The sequence below is a fragment of the Nomascus leucogenys genome, chromosome 1a, assembly GCF_006542625.1.
Source record: "Nomascus leucogenys isolate Asia chromosome 1a, Asia_NLE_v1, whole genome shotgun sequence".
NCBI lineage: Eukaryota > Metazoa > Chordata > Mammalia > Primates > Hylobatidae > Nomascus > Nomascus leucogenys.
In genome coordinates, this window is record NC_044381.1 from 33377910 (window position 1) to 33396040 (window position 18131).

General features: G+C 34.9%; 1 protein-coding gene across 1 annotated transcript in view; it reads right to left on the reverse strand.

Annotated features, from left to right (window-relative positions):
* PLPPR1 (phospholipid phosphatase related 1) overlaps positions 1–18131 on the reverse strand; it is a 292974-nt gene that overhangs the window by 135271 nt on the left and 139572 nt on the right. The window contains exon 2 of the mRNA XM_003260293.2: positions 7713–7819. Coding sequence (XP_003260341.1) covers positions 7713–7775 — 63 coding nt within the window. The 5' untranslated portion in view covers positions 7776–7819. The remainder of the gene's footprint in view (positions 1–7712; positions 7820–18131) is intronic.

Below are 18131 nucleotides of genomic sequence, written 5' to 3' on the forward strand. Positions count from 1 at the left end.
ATTACAGAAAGACAGGGGATGGGATATTTCCACGCTCAACTCCCAGTCCTCCCTTGGAGTCTAACCACCTGATTTCTGTGAAAGCAGTATTTCCTTCTCTCCTGATTCCTTGTCCTCCAGTGCCAGACCCATTTTCTTAGTCCTACATTCTCTTCTATTCTTTGTGACAATTTATTTTAACAGGGGACTTTGTCTCAAAATACTCTACTTGGAGAGCCTCAATGCTGAAGAACAGAGGAACCCTCACTCAATTGGAAGAGCATCTAAAGACAAGGATAAAGGGTGATGGAAACCATAGCTCATTTTAGAACTTAACACTGATATTTCAATACCATGAAAAATAGATACTTGAATATTGGTATTGTCCTCGTTCCGATATTGCAAACACTAGTCAAATGATGTTTAAGTAAGAAAATGCATGCAGAAGTACTTTATATTTGTCATTGCAATTTAAGACTCTCAAAAATTTTTATTACTTTGTTTGAAACCTTATTCAGTAACCGCCTTAATATATATTATAAAAATATTCAAGCCCAGCAATGTCACATTTCTAGGGATTAAACTATGCAGAGTCCCTCTTAGTATCAAGGTTGTGTGTGTGTGTGTGTGTGTGTGTGTGTGTGTGTGTGTGGTTGGTTTACTTTTCAACTTTGTTGTTTTATATTGGGTAGAAGCTGTTGTTTTTCATTATTTTCATGTTAACATTTATTAATCACCTACCTCTTGGCAAGCACTTTCAGGTACATTGCCATGTTTTGTTTTTTTTTCCCCCAAAGATTCCCATAAGGAAGTCATTTTTATTTCCATTTCACAGATGCAGCAATTGGGGTCCAGAGAAATTCCCCAAGTTTATACTAGCAATAAATGGCAGAGCCAGGACTCAAACCCTGTGCTTTTGACATCAAATTATTTTCTCTTCTCACTCATTCTACATAAGGATAAAATTATGATACTTTAGTAAGATCCGGCAGAGTTTTTAAAAAGCCTCTTTTGCTTCTTTAGAGAAAAAGCTTTCGATGTTATTTAAATGTAAAAATATGAGTTGCAATCTAAGTCCCAGGAACAGGGCAGTCAGCACTGCTGAATTTGGGCACCTAAAAGTAAAGGGCCAAAAGCAAGGCCAAGATACATTAGTTTTTCAAAACCTGAGACACACAAAATAAGGGAAACATTGAAATGGCATTCAGTGTCCAAAAGTGATGATGTGGAATTCCTTAAGCTCTGGCCCCAGAGAAAGACACTCGAAATCATCAAGTTCTTGCTGAACTTCATGATATTATTTATCTGCAGTCTGCAATTTATAACAATCACCTGCTAGGTTCAAGCTGAGAAAAATGAGTTGTCAAAAATAGGCAATAAAAATTGCAAGTATGAGCAACCATCAAAATGATAAAACTGTTAGACCTGTACACATCAAAAACAATTTCATTCATTCTGTCTAATTCCTGGTACTTAATATTGTCTGCTATGGTAACTAAGCTCCACTTAGAGTTGCTATTAGCACAAATATATATAAAAGAGACTTGGCTGAGTTATTAATGGTTTCATAGAGAACATGGTAAAACTGTCTTGAGAGGAATCCACTGATGTCTGGGACTATCTGTCGAACAGGACATCTCAGTCTTAAGCATTTTGGAAAATATGCCTGGTATTAGCTGTGAGAAGGCATGAGAGACCTCAAGAAGTTTACATTCCTGTTGTTCAGATCCCGTTTCACGCACCAATTATAATGTGTTTTTCCTCAGAGAAGTCCTTTTTACAAAAAGAGCCTCAAGCATGAGAAGTGTTGCTGTAATGACAGTGAAAAAAAGGAAGGAGGAAGAAAACAGGAAGAGAGAAAGAGTATCAGAAGTGGAATGGGAGAGAAGGAAGAAGGGAAGGCAGAAGGAAGGGAAAAAGGACTAAGAATGAAAATCACAGACTATTTGTATTTTTATCTCTTTTTAATTTTTGGGGTATGTTTAAGTACCTTTTTTCTAACAAAAAGTAATGTTATGAGTTTAAGGAGAAAAAATGATGAGAAAATAGATGTCCTCATGCTCATTAAAGATTGTCAATTTTCTCCTTTTCCTGCACCATCTGACTTCTCTAGCTTTTGTCTGGCTCAGCATTGTTTCAGCTTGCTCTGGTAGAACCAGAGCAGTAAAGAGCTATGACCTGTTAGCCAGAAATATCATTGTGGACTATCTTGAAATTTTAGTGATTCTGTCTGATAAGTGATAGAAAAGTTTATCTCCTGGCTTTTAAAATTACTATCCTATTTTTAAGGGCTCTGGCCAGGACTACAAGATACATTTCAAGATCAGCTGAGACTGGGAGATGTACAAAAAGAAAAATTTTTCTGAATGTCTATCATCCAAGGATTTGGTTTTCAGAACTGCCTGCCATGTCCATTACATATACTTCTTGATCCATTCTGCTTTCCTCCCACTGTTAATCCTCTCCCTTTCAGCTTTTCCCTGTAGGTGCTCTCGTAATCTACAGACTTTGTTCTCTCTCCAGTGGTATCTTAACTTTTCCTTTTGGTCTATAAGAAATTCAAGGATTACCAGGGGCAATGCTGCTCCTGACTTGTGGTCCCCATAAGACCTTTTATGTTGCCTGCTGTATTGTCAGGCAGCTTCGCTACCATTTCAGCCTTCTGGGTGAGTCCCAGGCAGGCTCCTCAGTCATCAGCAACTTTGAATTGTAGAGGCTGGTTGGCATCTGTTGTCCTCACCAACTGCCACAAATAAACAAAACATCCCCAAGTCAAAACTCTGCTCATACAATTAAAATCACCAAGAAAATGCACATCAGCATTCCACTATGAGCAGCTTATATGTCTCATTCCCACCCTGGATCTGTCACACACATTTCAAGCATGGCCCAACAGTCCCGGCTCTATGAAGAACTTAGTGAGATCCAAGTTACAGAAGGATAGTTACTATGTAAAGTATTCAAAACGGCAAAAGACATAATGCCTTGGGGAAAAATGTAGTTACTGAATAAGTGTTTGTGGAATGAATGAATGAATGTATTCATGAAACAAAAATGGCATGAAAACATTCCACTGCAAATATCTACAAGCAATGGTTATCTCTCTCTCCTTCCCTTTCAATTCACAGGTAAACTGAAAGTGTTCTATATAATCCACTTGCTGGTATAGGAAGACTACAAGGAAAGATCAACTTTGACTATACATTTGAGATTTTGCAAGTTTGGTTGCTGAATATAGAAATTAAACCCAAGGGCAACAAACATTTATGCAAAATTCCTCCACAGTGATACTCTCAACACCTAAGGTCTACATGAACCTTACAGAAGAAGTAAGCTCTGCTAACTGGAGCTAAACAAAAACCACAAATATAAGCAAACAGTCCACCATGAGAAAATAGATGTCCTCATGTTCATTAAAGACAGCAGACACAACCAACAGGAGGATCAGAGTGCCAATATTTTCAGATAATAGGACAATCTGAAAATATATAATTACATTTAATATAATTAAAAGACAAAAGAAACAAAACCATAAGCACAGAAAATGACACTATAAAAATAATTTTAAAAACACATAGGATTTCTGGAAATTAAAAAAACAGCAACAAGATGGGCTAAGAGATGGAGTGAAAGAATGAGAAGATACACATAGATGTTGCAGAAAAAGTATTTGAAGCAGCAATGGCTGAGAGTTTTACAGAATTAGTGACAGACATGACTGTTAATATTCAGGATACACAATAAGTCCTAGCTAGTATAAATTCACACTTAGACATATTATATTGAAATTTCAGAGCACCAAAAAAGGCAGAGGATTTAACCCCCCAACTCATGACAAGGTTGGAGGGTCAGACATACCTCATTATACCCTCCTTCCTTTTGGAATTCAGGAAAAGCTGAACAGCATTTACCATCTACACAGACTTTAAGTCTGATAAGAAACATTTACAATCTATTCTCTCTGGAGCCTGCTACCTGGAGGCTTCATCTGTATGATAAAATTTTGGTCTCCGTAACATCTTATCAAACCAGACATTCCTTTCTATTGATAATGACTCTTTCAATAAATTGCCAATCAGAAAATTTTTAAATCTACCTATAACCTGAAAGCTCTCCCCTTCGGATTGTTCCACTTTCTGGATTAAACCAATGTATATCTTAAATGTATTTGATTGATGTCTCGTATTTCCCTGAAATGTATGAAACCAAGCTTCACCCTGACCACTTTGAGCACATGTTCTCAGGGTCTCCTGCAGGCTGTGTCACAGGGCGTGGTCACTCATATTTAGCTCAGAATAAATCTCTTCAGAGTTTGAATCTCATCAACAGTACTAGACTCTTGCTGAAAGGATTGCTAAAGAATAAACTTCATGAGGAAATTACAGTAGGAGGGGAATAGTAAGCAAAGAAACTGATGAATGCAGGTAAATTCAAAGAAGCCCAACTGAAAAAAAGTGAAAATTTTAAGGAAAATATAAAAATGAAGGATGACATATAAGAGCTCAAAGTAGCCAAAGAGCGGTCATTGATTAAGAGAATCATGGAGCTATTGATGAACTTCAGTTTGTGTTGTCAAGTATGTATATTTAAAATTTTAAAGTAATTTTAAAAAAGAAATATAATTTTTAACCAATAAAGGAAGGAAATGGAGGATTAAAACAAATTAAGTAATCCAAATTCAATGATGGTAGGGAGCAAGAAAAAAGTAAAAATCCACGTTTATTCATAATTCAATAGTAAAACGCTTGAAATATTTTCTTTAAAGTCAGCAACAAGGCAAAGATGTTTTCTACCACTGCCTCTATCCAATGTTACAGGGGAGTTCTTAACCAAAGCAATAAGACAAGGCAAAAAAGTAAAACCATGACAATTGGAAAAGAAGAAATAAATCTGCTGCCACTTATAGATGATGTAATTGTCTGGAAAAAAAAACTACAGAATATATGACATACTCATAAAATTAATAATAGAGGTTTTTAAAATTTCTTTAAAGAAATTGATATACAAATATCAAGGTTGCTTCTATAATGCAGCAGAAAACAACTGGCAAATGTAATTATCCCCTAGCAATTCTGCTATGTGTCAAACTAAGAAAGCTCTTGCATATATGCACAAAGAGACAAAAATAAGAATATTTTCTGCAAAAACATTTATGACAGTGAAAAAGCATATTAAGCAAACAAACGCATAAACAAACTGTCCCTCAGTAGGTATATTTGCAGAATAGGATAAATTGCAACAATTAAAATGAATGGACTGCCAACCTGGATAAATCTCAGAAACATAATGTTGAATGAAAAGGCAAGTTGCAAAAGAAAGGTTCAGCATAGTGTCATTTATGTAAAATTTTCCTAAAATATTTATGAATACATACATATGTAGGAAAATATAAAACATGCATGGGAAACATGTAGGGAAAAGAAGCCCCAAACTTCATATATATAATGACTTCTGGCTTCAGGACAATAGGATTTTGGCCATATCTGTAACATTTTATTTCCCTTGACAAAAATATCTGAAGCAAATATGACAAAACTTTAAGATTTTGTCTTGATGGTAGGTGCAGGGATGTCAGTTATTTTCTGTGATTAAATTCTTTCATAATTAAAAAACAGTGAAAAGATATTCATTGGTCAAGTTGACATTTTTTACCAAGTTTTGTGATATCCTTGTTATAGTACCTGGAGTAATATAGGTAAACAATAAGTGTTTGATGAATGAAATACATGAGAATCATGAGAGCCACTTTGAGATTCACCTCCCTCCCCCTCAATGTCTTCTGTGTCCTGCTTCCCTTCCCTTTTGCCTGCCTATTTCTAAGAGAGATCTAAGAGAACTTCCATGCAAAATAAGAACAATACAACAAGAAAAAAAAAAACATCTTTCCTCTCCCAGATTTTTAGACTTCTATCTATGTTTGTGTCAGGGTAAGCTACGGAAGAACTAATTTATCTCCCTTGTTGCTGCTCCACCGGCCAAGCTCATCATTTACACATTAGAGAGCTGAAAATCTTCGGAGACTACAGCTTCCATCAATAAATTAAACGTCTCACTTTGAGGGTTGCTTCCTCCTTGATTTTTAAGAAAACATAAAATAAAATTGCTGCAGGGAGGATCAAGATGATGATGGATGACTTATTCCCCAACTTCCCCCAGCCTAGTTAAAAAATTATTTTTCATATAACAAAAGAGAAAGCAAACACTGAAAAAGGTACTATTATTTTACCTTCTAACCTTTTCGCATAAGCAGCAGGAAAAATGATTTTTTCCCCTTCACCACAATATTAATAAGAAGAATAGTAACCAGAACCCACAATATATATAATTATCACTATTGTCTGAATGGAGTTATTTTGGCATCGTATAGCAAGTTAAATGCAAAATATTAAGAATATGTGTTTCTTGTTGAATGATGAGTTCTGTTTACCCATTCAGATATTTAGCTTAAATTGAGTCTATATGTACCTTCGCTTATATTAACATCTCTGTTCCAACTTTCTCTCCTATCTTTACCTGATTCTGCAATATGAACAGATTATCAAATATCACCAGAAAATAAATTATGAAATATTTGTTCATCTAAAAGTAACAAGCAATGTCTATAAGGTGAAACTCAATGATCAGCCAAACACCCATATATTTGATCAAAAATCAGAATGCTCAAAATTATCTGACTATATAGGCAGGTAAAGTTATTTCAAGTTGAACATAAAAGTTCTTGACTAAGTGTTTCACAGGATTTGTATAAACAACAGATGTGCTGAAAGTAAATTTTTGCTAATATGAGTAGTGGTTTAACCAAACTTTGTTTTTATATGGATAATAAAGTGGATCAACACACATTTCTCCCACAGTCAGCCAAAAAGATGCCGTAACAAAGAATATGCTACAGCTCACCCCTGGGATGTGGAGACTATCCTTCAGTTACCCAGACAGAAGTTCAGGATACTCACTTTTCAGCTCTTTACACTGTCACCATTTTAGGTCTGATCTTTAGGCTAAAAAAACTGATACACTAGATGCCCTATTTTCTTGATAAGGCAGATACAATAACATCTCTGGCAAATCAACATCTTATTTTGAGATAACCTAGAAAGCAGTTTTTAATTTCCTAAAAAATTCATGTCTTGGTCTCCTCTATAGCAAACATAGAAACGGAGGTAGAGTACAAAAGGAGTCCAGGAAATTTAACCAAAAAGATGCTGGAAAAACTGCTAGTACAAAGTTGGAGCAACTGAACAAAGTAATTCAGGACAAAAAAAATCACACATTGCACAAGCTCCCAATACCCTACTAAAATGTCCAGAGGAGATAGTAAACTCTAAGATTATTTTTCTTTACTTGGGTTCCAAGGCAAAAGACCATGAACTAATATCATCTGTAAAATGCCTGGATTATTGACTTCCTGAAACAGGATATTGATTTTTTAATAAAAAAATTAATTAAAATGCATCACTCTCTTTCATAGTTAACATGCACATCATTGTTGAAAATAGAAGAAATACAATAAAACACAATATTTGTACCCCAAAGGTGAAGTTTAAAAAATTCTTACTCTATGACTTCCTATTTAAGAAACATTTTGCATAGTTTATTAATCTTTACCAATATTTGTGCTATCAAAATTGAATTACCAATCATAAAATTAATTTTATAAAATAATCTAAGTTATCAGAATAAAAACTGTTACTTTTATTTCAATTTGCCCATAAAGGTTAAAAAAATACACGTACCTCAACAAATATAAAACACGGGATGATGGAATAACTTCGTTGAGTGTTGTTTCCTACAGCCATTTCTCACACCATATAGCAAGACGCACCGTCTAAAACTGTCCAGGCTGAAATAGAAATAGGTTGCATAGTATAAGAACCATATAGTGAGAAGTCCCTTAGGTACTTACATAAAAATATCAGCTACCTTCTAGATAAGCAGACTGTGTGCAAAAGCAAAACAGTGATCTACAACACAGTGAAGTCAGACTAATAATCATTCCAATAAAAAGCAAATAATACATACTTGCCATGAATAGTTTTATAGCCAAAATGACCAGGTCAGGAGCCCCTTGTGCACATAGCTAGTAAATAGAATTCTAATTGCCTAGTACTGCATAGTGCCTTACCCCAGTAGACTGCCCTAAGGCCATGAAATACAATTTTTGGTATAAAACTTTTTTTCTTGTCCATCCTGCATGGATTTCTCTTACTTGTTCCTAATCCTCCCAATTTGCAACCTAGAGAATTGTCTGCTTATGCTCTGGTCTCTCCCTTTGAAGCTGACATTTAGTAGAGAGCCACCAATCCCTGACTTCCTTCCTTGACCATTATTTGTCCTTGCTCTCTTGAATACACAGCCATGAACAACTTCAGGTTAATATGTCACTGATCTGTTTCACTGGTTTCCCTCAGCCCTGTGTGTGACCCAAACATAAAACAGTAAAGGCATAACACATTTCATTTAACTTATAAGACATTCACTTAGCTTACAAGAATGGAGTAGCTGGGCAATAGCAGATTGTCACTAAATATTTTATTAGAACATATCTTCCCTGCTTTAAACTGAAAATATAATTGTATTAGGAGATCAGTTAGTTTTGATTCTTAATACAATGAAGTAAAGATTTTAAGCTTTAATGAAATTTCCAGAGTTTTAAAAATCCAGTACATTTTGTATTCTCTAGCCAAAGCAGTACTACACATTTCAGATATCTGCTCTTAAAGTCATTATTTTTCATTTGTTCTGTTTCTCTGTCATCCCTACCTACAAAATCTTGTAGATTTTGATTACAGTATGAAAGGTAACATACGAAGTACTAGTCTATTTGAATGGCCAGCTGTACTTTTTAAAAGGTCAGACATTAATTTTAATGTCTTCATTTCTATCCTTCCCAAGTTTCTTTCTGCCCTTTTCCAGAATGAAACTTTAAAATACATATCCTTCCCTTTTGAGATATCAACTCCTCACTTGTCAATTAAAAGTTTCTCTGATCGAATTTAATATTATGTGCTTTATAAATCCATACCAATCAGTATTTAAGTTTTAGGCAACTTAATTTTTTTCAATTAAAATTGGATATTTTCTGTTATAAAATCATACCCACACTACATGTGTTATTGCACCATTCTATTTTAGGATGTTATTTTCTACAATAAGAAAGGAATCTATATGTAGAAAACACATTGAATTGATTGGACAACCATCATTTTAAAATGGACAACCATTTTAATTTTGCCCTTACTTAACCCAAATATCTTAGAATTTACTTAGTATTTATGATATAAATGAACTTTCCTGTTAGCATCAGCCAAATACAGTGTTGTATATCCGAAAAGAAAATTAAATATTAATCATGTTAAAGAAGGCAGAGGCACGAGAAAAAGCAAAGGCATCAGTCACCTAGTGTTTTAGATGGCTTCTCCACGCAATTAATAAAGAATAACAATAAAGTGGAGAATATAAGACAAGTTTTAGCATACGAAATTTCCCTCTATTTTCATTTTTCTGGTCCAAAATGCAACCAAGATTTTTATATGTATATGGCTACACACACACACACACACCAATAAAGAGACGGGAGTAACTATAGTGAGGTATATTTTATATATACCAGTTCACTCATTTTAAGTGTACAATTCAATATTTTAAATAAATTTACCAAATGGTGCAACTTTTCCATAAGATAGTTTTAGAACTTTTTAATCACCCCTAAAAGAATTATCAGGTCTATTTGTTGTTAATTCCCACCATCAACCCCTTCACCATATCCCAAAGCCAGGTAATCTACTTTCTGACTCTACAGATTTGCCTTTTCTGGATATTTTAAATGAATAGAATAATATAATACATGACCTCTTATTTCTGCATTTCTTCACTTAGCATATTTTTGAGATTCATTCATGTTGTTGCACATTCAGTAATTTTTTTTCCTTTTAACTGCCGAATAATATTCCATTGTATGGCTATTGCACCTTTACCAGTTGGTAAAAATTTAGATTGTTTTGAATTTTTGGTTATATCCAGTATTTGGTTGTATCCAATATTATGGAAAACCATGCTAATAACATCTGTGTACAATTCTTTGTGTGGATTTATATTTTCATTTCTCATGGATATTAGACACCTAAAAGAATTGCTGGGTCATACGTTAAATTATGTTTAATTTTTTAACAGCACTACTAAAATGTTTTCCAAAGTAGCTATGCCATTTTACATTCCCACCAGCAATGTATGAGAGTTCCCATTTCTCCACATTATCATTGACATTTTTATTGTTTTTCTTTATTATAGGTATTCTACTGGGCCTGAAATGATATCTCATTGTGGTTTTAATTATTTTGCTAATAAAAAATTATGTTGAGCATCATTCCATGTGCTTATTAGCCATTTTTATATCTTCTTTTGTGAAGCGTCTATTCAAATACTTTTTGTGTTTGGGTTGTTCGTCTTATTATTTTCAAGGTGTAAAGGTTTTTTGTACATTCTATATACAAATCTTTATTAGATACGTATTTTCAGTATTTTCTTCCAGTCTTTTGCTTATGTTTTAATTTTATTTTTTCCATCTTTTTCATTGATTGAGGTGAAATTCACACAATACAAAGTTAACCATCTTAAAGAATACAGTTCAGTGACATTGAGTACCTTCACAATATTATGCAACCACCACCAAGTTCCAAAATATTTTTCACCCCAAAAGCAAGCCCTGTTCCCATTAGCTGCCACCCACTTTTCTTTAATTGACAAATAATAGTTATATATATTTATGAGGTATAATGTGGTGTTTTGATTTTTATAATATGAAATGATTAAATCAGCATAATTAACAAGTATGCCACCTCACATACTTATTTTTACTACCAAAACATTTAAAATCTAATTTTATAGGAATTTTGAAATATATATCATTATAATCACCATTCTGCACAACAGATCATTAAAGCTTATGCCTCCTGTCTACCTGAAACTTTACACCCTTTGAGCAACATCTTCCCTTTCTCCATCCATCCCTCTCTTCCAGCCACTGGTAACCATCATTCTACTAACTATTTCTATGATTTCAACTTTTTTAGATTCCACATGTAAGTGAAATCATACGGTATTTGTCTTTCTGTTCCTAGCTTATTTTACTTAGCATGATACGCTCCAGGTTCATCCATGTTATTTCCCCCTTTTTAAGGCTAAATAGTATTCCATTACAATACTACATATATATGTTCACCAAATAGTATAGTAACACTATACTATATATATGCTATACCCTATACTACCTAGATGTCAATTATCAATGAATGGATAAAGAAAATTTGGTTTATGTATGTATGTGTGTGTGTATATATATACACATATGCACTATATATATGTGTATATATGTATGTGCGTATATATATGTGTATATATATATATTATACACACACACTATATGTATACTACCTAGGTGTCAATTATCAATGAATGGATAAAGAAAATTTGGTTTATGTATGTATGTGTGTATATACATACACATATGCACTATATATATGTGTATATATGTATGTGTGTATATATACGTGTATATATATATATATATACACACACACTATATGTATACTACCTAGGTGTCAATTATTAATGAATGGATAAAGAAAATCTGGTGTATTAGGTATGTGTGTGTATATATGTGTGTGTGTGTGTGTGTGTGTGTATATATATAAAAATATACACACACCCCCAAATAGTATAGTAATTTGGTGTGTGTGTATATATGTGTGTGTGTATATACATACATATACATATACATACATACATGTATATACATACATATACATATACACACACACATACATATACCAAATTTTCTTTATCCATTCATTGATAATTGACACCTAGGTAGTTTTAATATCTTGGCTGTTGTGAATAATGCTGCAATGAACATGAGAACGCATATATATTTTTGGCATACTGATTTCAATTCCTTTGGATATACACTCAGAAGTGGGATTACTGGATAATATGATAAATTATATACTTAGTTTTCTGAGGAGCCTCCATACTGTTTTCCAGAATGGATATATTAATTTACATTCCCATTCAACAGTGCACAAGCATTTTTTTTTTCTCCACACCCTCGTCAACACTTAATATCTTTCATCTTTTTTATAATAGCCATTCTAACAGGTATGAAGTAATACCTCATTGTGGCTTTAATTTGTATTTCCCTGATCATCAGTGATGAGCATATATATATATAATATATATATAAATTTATAAATAGATATTAGATATATATTACATATTAGATATTAGATATATATTACATATTTAATATATATTAGATATATATCTAATATATATCCGTTGGCCATTTGTATGTCCTCTTTTGAGAAGTGTATACAAAGATTCTTTGACCATGTTTAGATTGGCTTGTTTTATTGCTATTGAGTTGTTTGAGTTCTTCATATATTTTAAATATTAGCCCCTCATCAGATGTATGTTTGAAAATATTTTCCCCTGATCTGTAGGTTGTCTCTTAACTCTACTGTTTCCTTTGCTGTGCAGAGCTTTTTTGTTTGGTGTAATCCCGTTTGTTTATATTTTGCTTGTGCTTGTGCTTTTGGGGTCATATCTAAAAACATCTTTGTCCAGTCCAATATTGTGAAGCATTTCCCTTGTTTTCTTCTTGTAGTTTTACAGTTTCTGGTCTCATGTTTAAGTACTTAATCCACTTTGAGTTAATTTGTGTTTATGGTGTGGAATAAGAGTCCAATTTTGTTCTTCTGCTTGTGCAGATCCAGTTTTCCCAACACCATTTATTGAAGAGACTATTCTTTCTCCACTAGTGCTTTCTTGGCACCTCTGTTGAAAACCAATTGACCACAAATATATGGACTTATTTCTGGGCTGTCTATACTGTTCTATTGGTCAAAATGTCTGTTTTTAATGCCAGGACCATGTTGGTTTTGTTCATTATAGCTTATAGATTTTTAAGTTAGGTAGTGTAATGCATTCAGTTTTATTCTTTTTTTTCTCTATTCCTTTGACTGTTTGAGATCTTTCGTGGTTCCATACAAATTTTAGAATTGTTTTTATTTCTGTGAAAAATTACATTGGAATTTTGATAGGGATTTCATTGAATCTATAGACCTCTTTGGGTAGTATGGACATTTCTTTTAATTTCTTAATTGAATTAGTTGGGGTTTTCTAGAGGGACATAATCAATCAGAATTAATAGAATATATGTGTATATATATGTGTGTGTGTGTATATATATATGTATATATGTGTATGCGTGTGTGTGTGTGTATATATATGTATATATATATATATAAAGGAGAGTTTATTATGTATTAACTCACACAATCACACGGTCCCACAATAGGCCATCTGCAGGCTGAGGAGCAATGAGAGCCAGTCTGAGTTCCAAAACTGAAGGACTTGGAGTCTGATGTTTGAAGGCAGGAAGCATCCAGCATGGGAGAAATATACAGTTTGGGAGGCTAGGCCAGTCTAACCTTTTCAAGTTTTTCTGCCTGCTTTATATTCTCTGGCAGCTGATTAGATGGTGCCCATCCAGATTAAGGTGAGTTTGCCTTCCCCAGCCCACTGACTCAAATGTTAATATCCTTTGGCAATGCCTTCACAGACACACTCAGGATTAATACTTTGCATCCTTCAATCCAATCAAGTTGACACTCAGTATTAACCATCACAAGTCTACCCCTTGTCAACTTGAACCCATACGCATCTCCTGAGATTATGCATAATCTTCAAATAAAGACAGTAATAAGGTCATAATTATGTCTAATGTAATACAACTACGCTTCATACAACCAGAAATGTACCAATCCCCAACCCAAATACATAAAGTTAACGATACTTAAATGCTGATATGAAGTCAATAAATCTTATGTCACATGATAAAGGAAATAAAATGAAGATATTTTCTTAGTACAAGTGTATATGTGCACAAACATGTTTTTAACAAAAGGAGGAGGAAATACTTATGACAATTACAGTCCTCATCCCTGCAGCTGGTCAAGTGGTCATAGCTGGTATTGGTGATTAACTTCTTCTACTACCCGTTCTGTATTCCCTTTGCCTTCAGCAAACAACTCAGCAGGTTGTTTTTTTTTTCCTGACGGTGTAACCCAAACCTTCATTCCTGAAGGGTCTGGGCCATTTGTAGTCCTGCCTGGATTAGGCTGTTGTAGTTTCCCATTGACCTTAATCACAGGGCATGGTAATACCAAGCAACGCCCTAATGGATCTCCTAATGGATTCCATGCATACTCTTCCTTACCTAAGTTGTAGAGTAGTAGACTGATTTCATCTTGACAGTCCAGGTCTATTATCCCAGCCAATACTGTAACTCCCTTCTTAGCCCATTGACTTAAAGGTAGGAGAAGCCCAAACTTTCCAGTTGGCTCTCTTAACTTTCAGTTTAATGGAATCATTGTTGTGTCTCCTGGTGACAGTGTTCCTCCCTCTGGAATTAAGACCTCTAGGCTAGCAGAACATAATGTCATGGGAACAGGAAGCAAAAATTTTGCTAGTGGATCACTAGGGGTGATGGTGAGTGGTGCCACTTCCACTTCCATTCCTTGATTCCTGGACTCATGAATCCTGGCTATGGGAGAAACAGTACCGTATATTGGACTCTGATTCAGAGCATACATGGCCTTCTGGAGAACTCTGCCCCAGCCCTGCAAAGTATTGTCACCAAGTTGGCATTGTAATTGTGACTTCCAAAGGCCATTCCACCAGTCTATCATTCTAGCTGCTTCAGGATGATAGGGTACATGGTAAGACCAGTGAATTCCATGAGCATGAGCCCACTGCTGCACTTCTTTAGCCACAAAATGAGTGCCTTGGTCAGAGGCAATGCTGTGTGGAATACCATGATGGTGGATAAGGCATTCCATAAGTTCACGGATGATAGTCTTGCCAGAAGCATTGCGTGCAGGATAGGCAAACCCATATCTGGAGTAAGTGTCTACTCCAGTGAGGACAAACCTCTGCTCTTTCCATGATGGAAGAGGTCAAATATAATCAACCTGCCACCCCAAGGAATGGTGCCATATCTAGGGCTCAGTGTTGGTCTCCGCTGCTGGCAAATCGGGCACTCAGCAGTGGCAGTAGCCAGGTCAGCCTTGACGAGTGGAAGTCCATGTTGCTGAGCCCATGTGTAACCTCTATCCTTTCCACCATGGCCACTTTGTCCATGGGCCCATTGGGCGATGACATGGGTGGCTGGGGAAAGAGGCTGAGTGGTGTCCACAGGTCATAGGTCATTCTATCCACTTGATCATTAAAATCCTCCTCTGCTGACGTCACCCATTGGTAAGCACTCATATGGGATACAAATATCTTCACAGTTTTTGGCCACTCAGGTCCATCCACATTAATGTTGTCTTTTATATTTACATTTTACTAGTTAGCCATTTTTACTCAGAGACTTTCCTTGTTAAACTTCAATTTCAAAGATCATTTAATTCAGATACTGATTACCTTACTATTATTATACCAATCCAGATTTTTGAAAGCAATTTACAATGTAAAAAATACAACTCAATGTCAAAATAAAATTAATATTGGGAATTATTAGAAAAGACTAACAACAGAAATTATATAAATTATACAACCTAATAGAAAAATGGGTATAGTCAATTTAAAGAAGAATTATGGATGACTAACATGAAAATCTTTACAACCTCATTAATAGGTTATAAAAACTAAAATAATATTTTCTGTTTAACATCCATGAAATTGGAAGAAGGTAAAACTCTGATAGCATCAAAGGTTGGCCATATGGAGCAGCAAATGCTCTTCTACACAGCTGAAAGAAGTGCTATTTGGAACAACTATTTTGAAGAATGATTCAGTAAAACCTAGTATGGTGGAAGATTCTCATTCCTTTCACCACAACAAACAAAAACAACAAACACCCTTAGTAAAACTCTTACCATACAAAACATACATCAGTTTTGTTTCTATACACTAACAATGAACTGTCTGAAAAAGAAATTATGAAAAATGAGCCAATTACAATAGCATTTACAAGAATACGATACTTAGGAATAAATTTAAAGAGGTAAAATACCTGCACAGAAAACAGTACATGTTGCTGAAAGACATTGAAGAAGACACCAAAAAAGAAAAGGCATCCCATGTTCATGGATTGGAATAATTAGTATTGTTAAAATGTCCAGACTACACAAAGTGATCTGCAGATTTAATGTGATTCCTATCAAAATTCAAGTGGCACATTTCACGGAAATAGAAAAAAAATCCTAAAATTCCTATGGTAAAAGGACCCAAATCGCCAAAGCAATCTTGAGCAAAAGAACAAAGCTGGAGGCATCACACTTTCTGATTTCAAAATATATTACAAAGTTACAATAATTAAAACTTACTTTCTTTGCTGAGACTATTTTTTCATTTGTTTCAAAGATATTTGTAATTTTTCCATTGAAGCATTTGTATGATGGCTGTTCTATGATCCTTTTCGGATAATTTTAACATCTATGTTATCCTGTCATTGGTGTCTTTTGATTGTGTTTTCATAATTAGTTTGAGATCTTTTTTATTCTTGGTATGAAAAGTGATTATTAAAACCTTAGGATATTATAAGCCTCAAAATTTTCTTTTGATCTTGTGCTTTATGTAACTCCCCTGACACTGCTCAAGTGGGTGGAGGGGGAATGTCACTTTGTAACTGCCATGTGAAGGTGAAGTCTAGGTTCTCCACTTGGCCTCTATTATACATGGTTAGAGAGGGGCCCCTTGTTATTGCTTAGCAGAGGTGGAGTTCAGCACTCCCACTAGGCCTCTATTGATACCACCCTGGTGGAGACAGAGGTACCTCATTACTGCCCCTAGGTGGCCTCCACAGATACTGCAAGAAGGTGGCATTGTTATTGGTCGTAAAATTTCTAACTTCACATTAGGCTTCCTCTGATACCATCCCAGTGAGGAACATGTAGGAGTGCCTCATTACTGCCTGTTGGAGTAGGAATCCTGGCTCCCCACATATTCTCTCTTAACACCATGGGAGGGAAGATACTCATTGCTCATCAAGAAATAAAGTCCTGGCTCCCCACTTGGCCTCTGTCCTGACCCCAGCAAGAGTTTTGGGAGCCTCCTTACCTCCTGGCCAGGGTGGATATCTAAGCACTCAATTCAGCCTTTTCTAGTAGGTGGAGGTGGGGCCTCAGTTTTTTTCTGTGGTGTTTGACTAGGGTCAAGAAGGTTATTATCTAAAAGTTGTCTGGCTTGTCAGGCTACCCTTTTCCAGGCCCTTTGGCTAGAACAAGCAGTCTTTCCTTGGGTCATTATTTGTCTGCTCCTATCGGCATTTGTGGTTGCTAGCTTCTCCAATATCAGGTCTGAGACACTTGAGGCAAAAGAAAATCCTGAGAAGTCACTACTATGTTCTTCCTTGTGTTGTGAAGTCCTTAGCCAGTCTGGCTTTTCTCTCTCTTGAGTCTTCTTTTCTTTTATATAAAGCATCCAAGCTTTCTAGTTGTACTTAGTGAAAGGAATAGGGAAAAGTATGTCTTACTTTATCTTCTCAAAGCAAAAGTCATCACAACTCTTTTTGAAGAAGTACTGCATATGGCAGCCACCAAGATTCTCATTTAGCCCAGCCTTGCTGTGTTCTCATGAATTTTAGTTTCTTGGTGACAAAGGTTTCAAAATACCATAAAAAGCCATATAATTTCTTCATTCACTTATTCTTAAATCATGCCAGTATCCCATTAGGCATGACTAGAAGCAATAAGCTAGTCAAATACCCTGTATTCTATGGGCTAACAGATATCAAGAAGAGACTGAAAAATATATAAACAAATATAACAATGTATCATAGGCACTTATATGAAAAAGAAATAATGGTGGCACCAAAGAATGATCAATTCTAACCCTTGTGGTCAGAGATGTGTTATCTTTTAGGCACAGTAGACAGTGCCTAGGACCCACAATACTTTTTAGCAGTCTACAAAAATGTTTTACTTTATTTTAAAATCAGAAGAAAAGTTAACTTTTAGGTAGACAAAAATGTTTTCAATATATAATACTAATATATTCAGTTTTATGCCAATTCAACTGTAAAATACAAATTTTAATTTTTTCATGAAGAAAGGTGCCCACAAAACTGCTTAGGGCCCACGAAATAATAA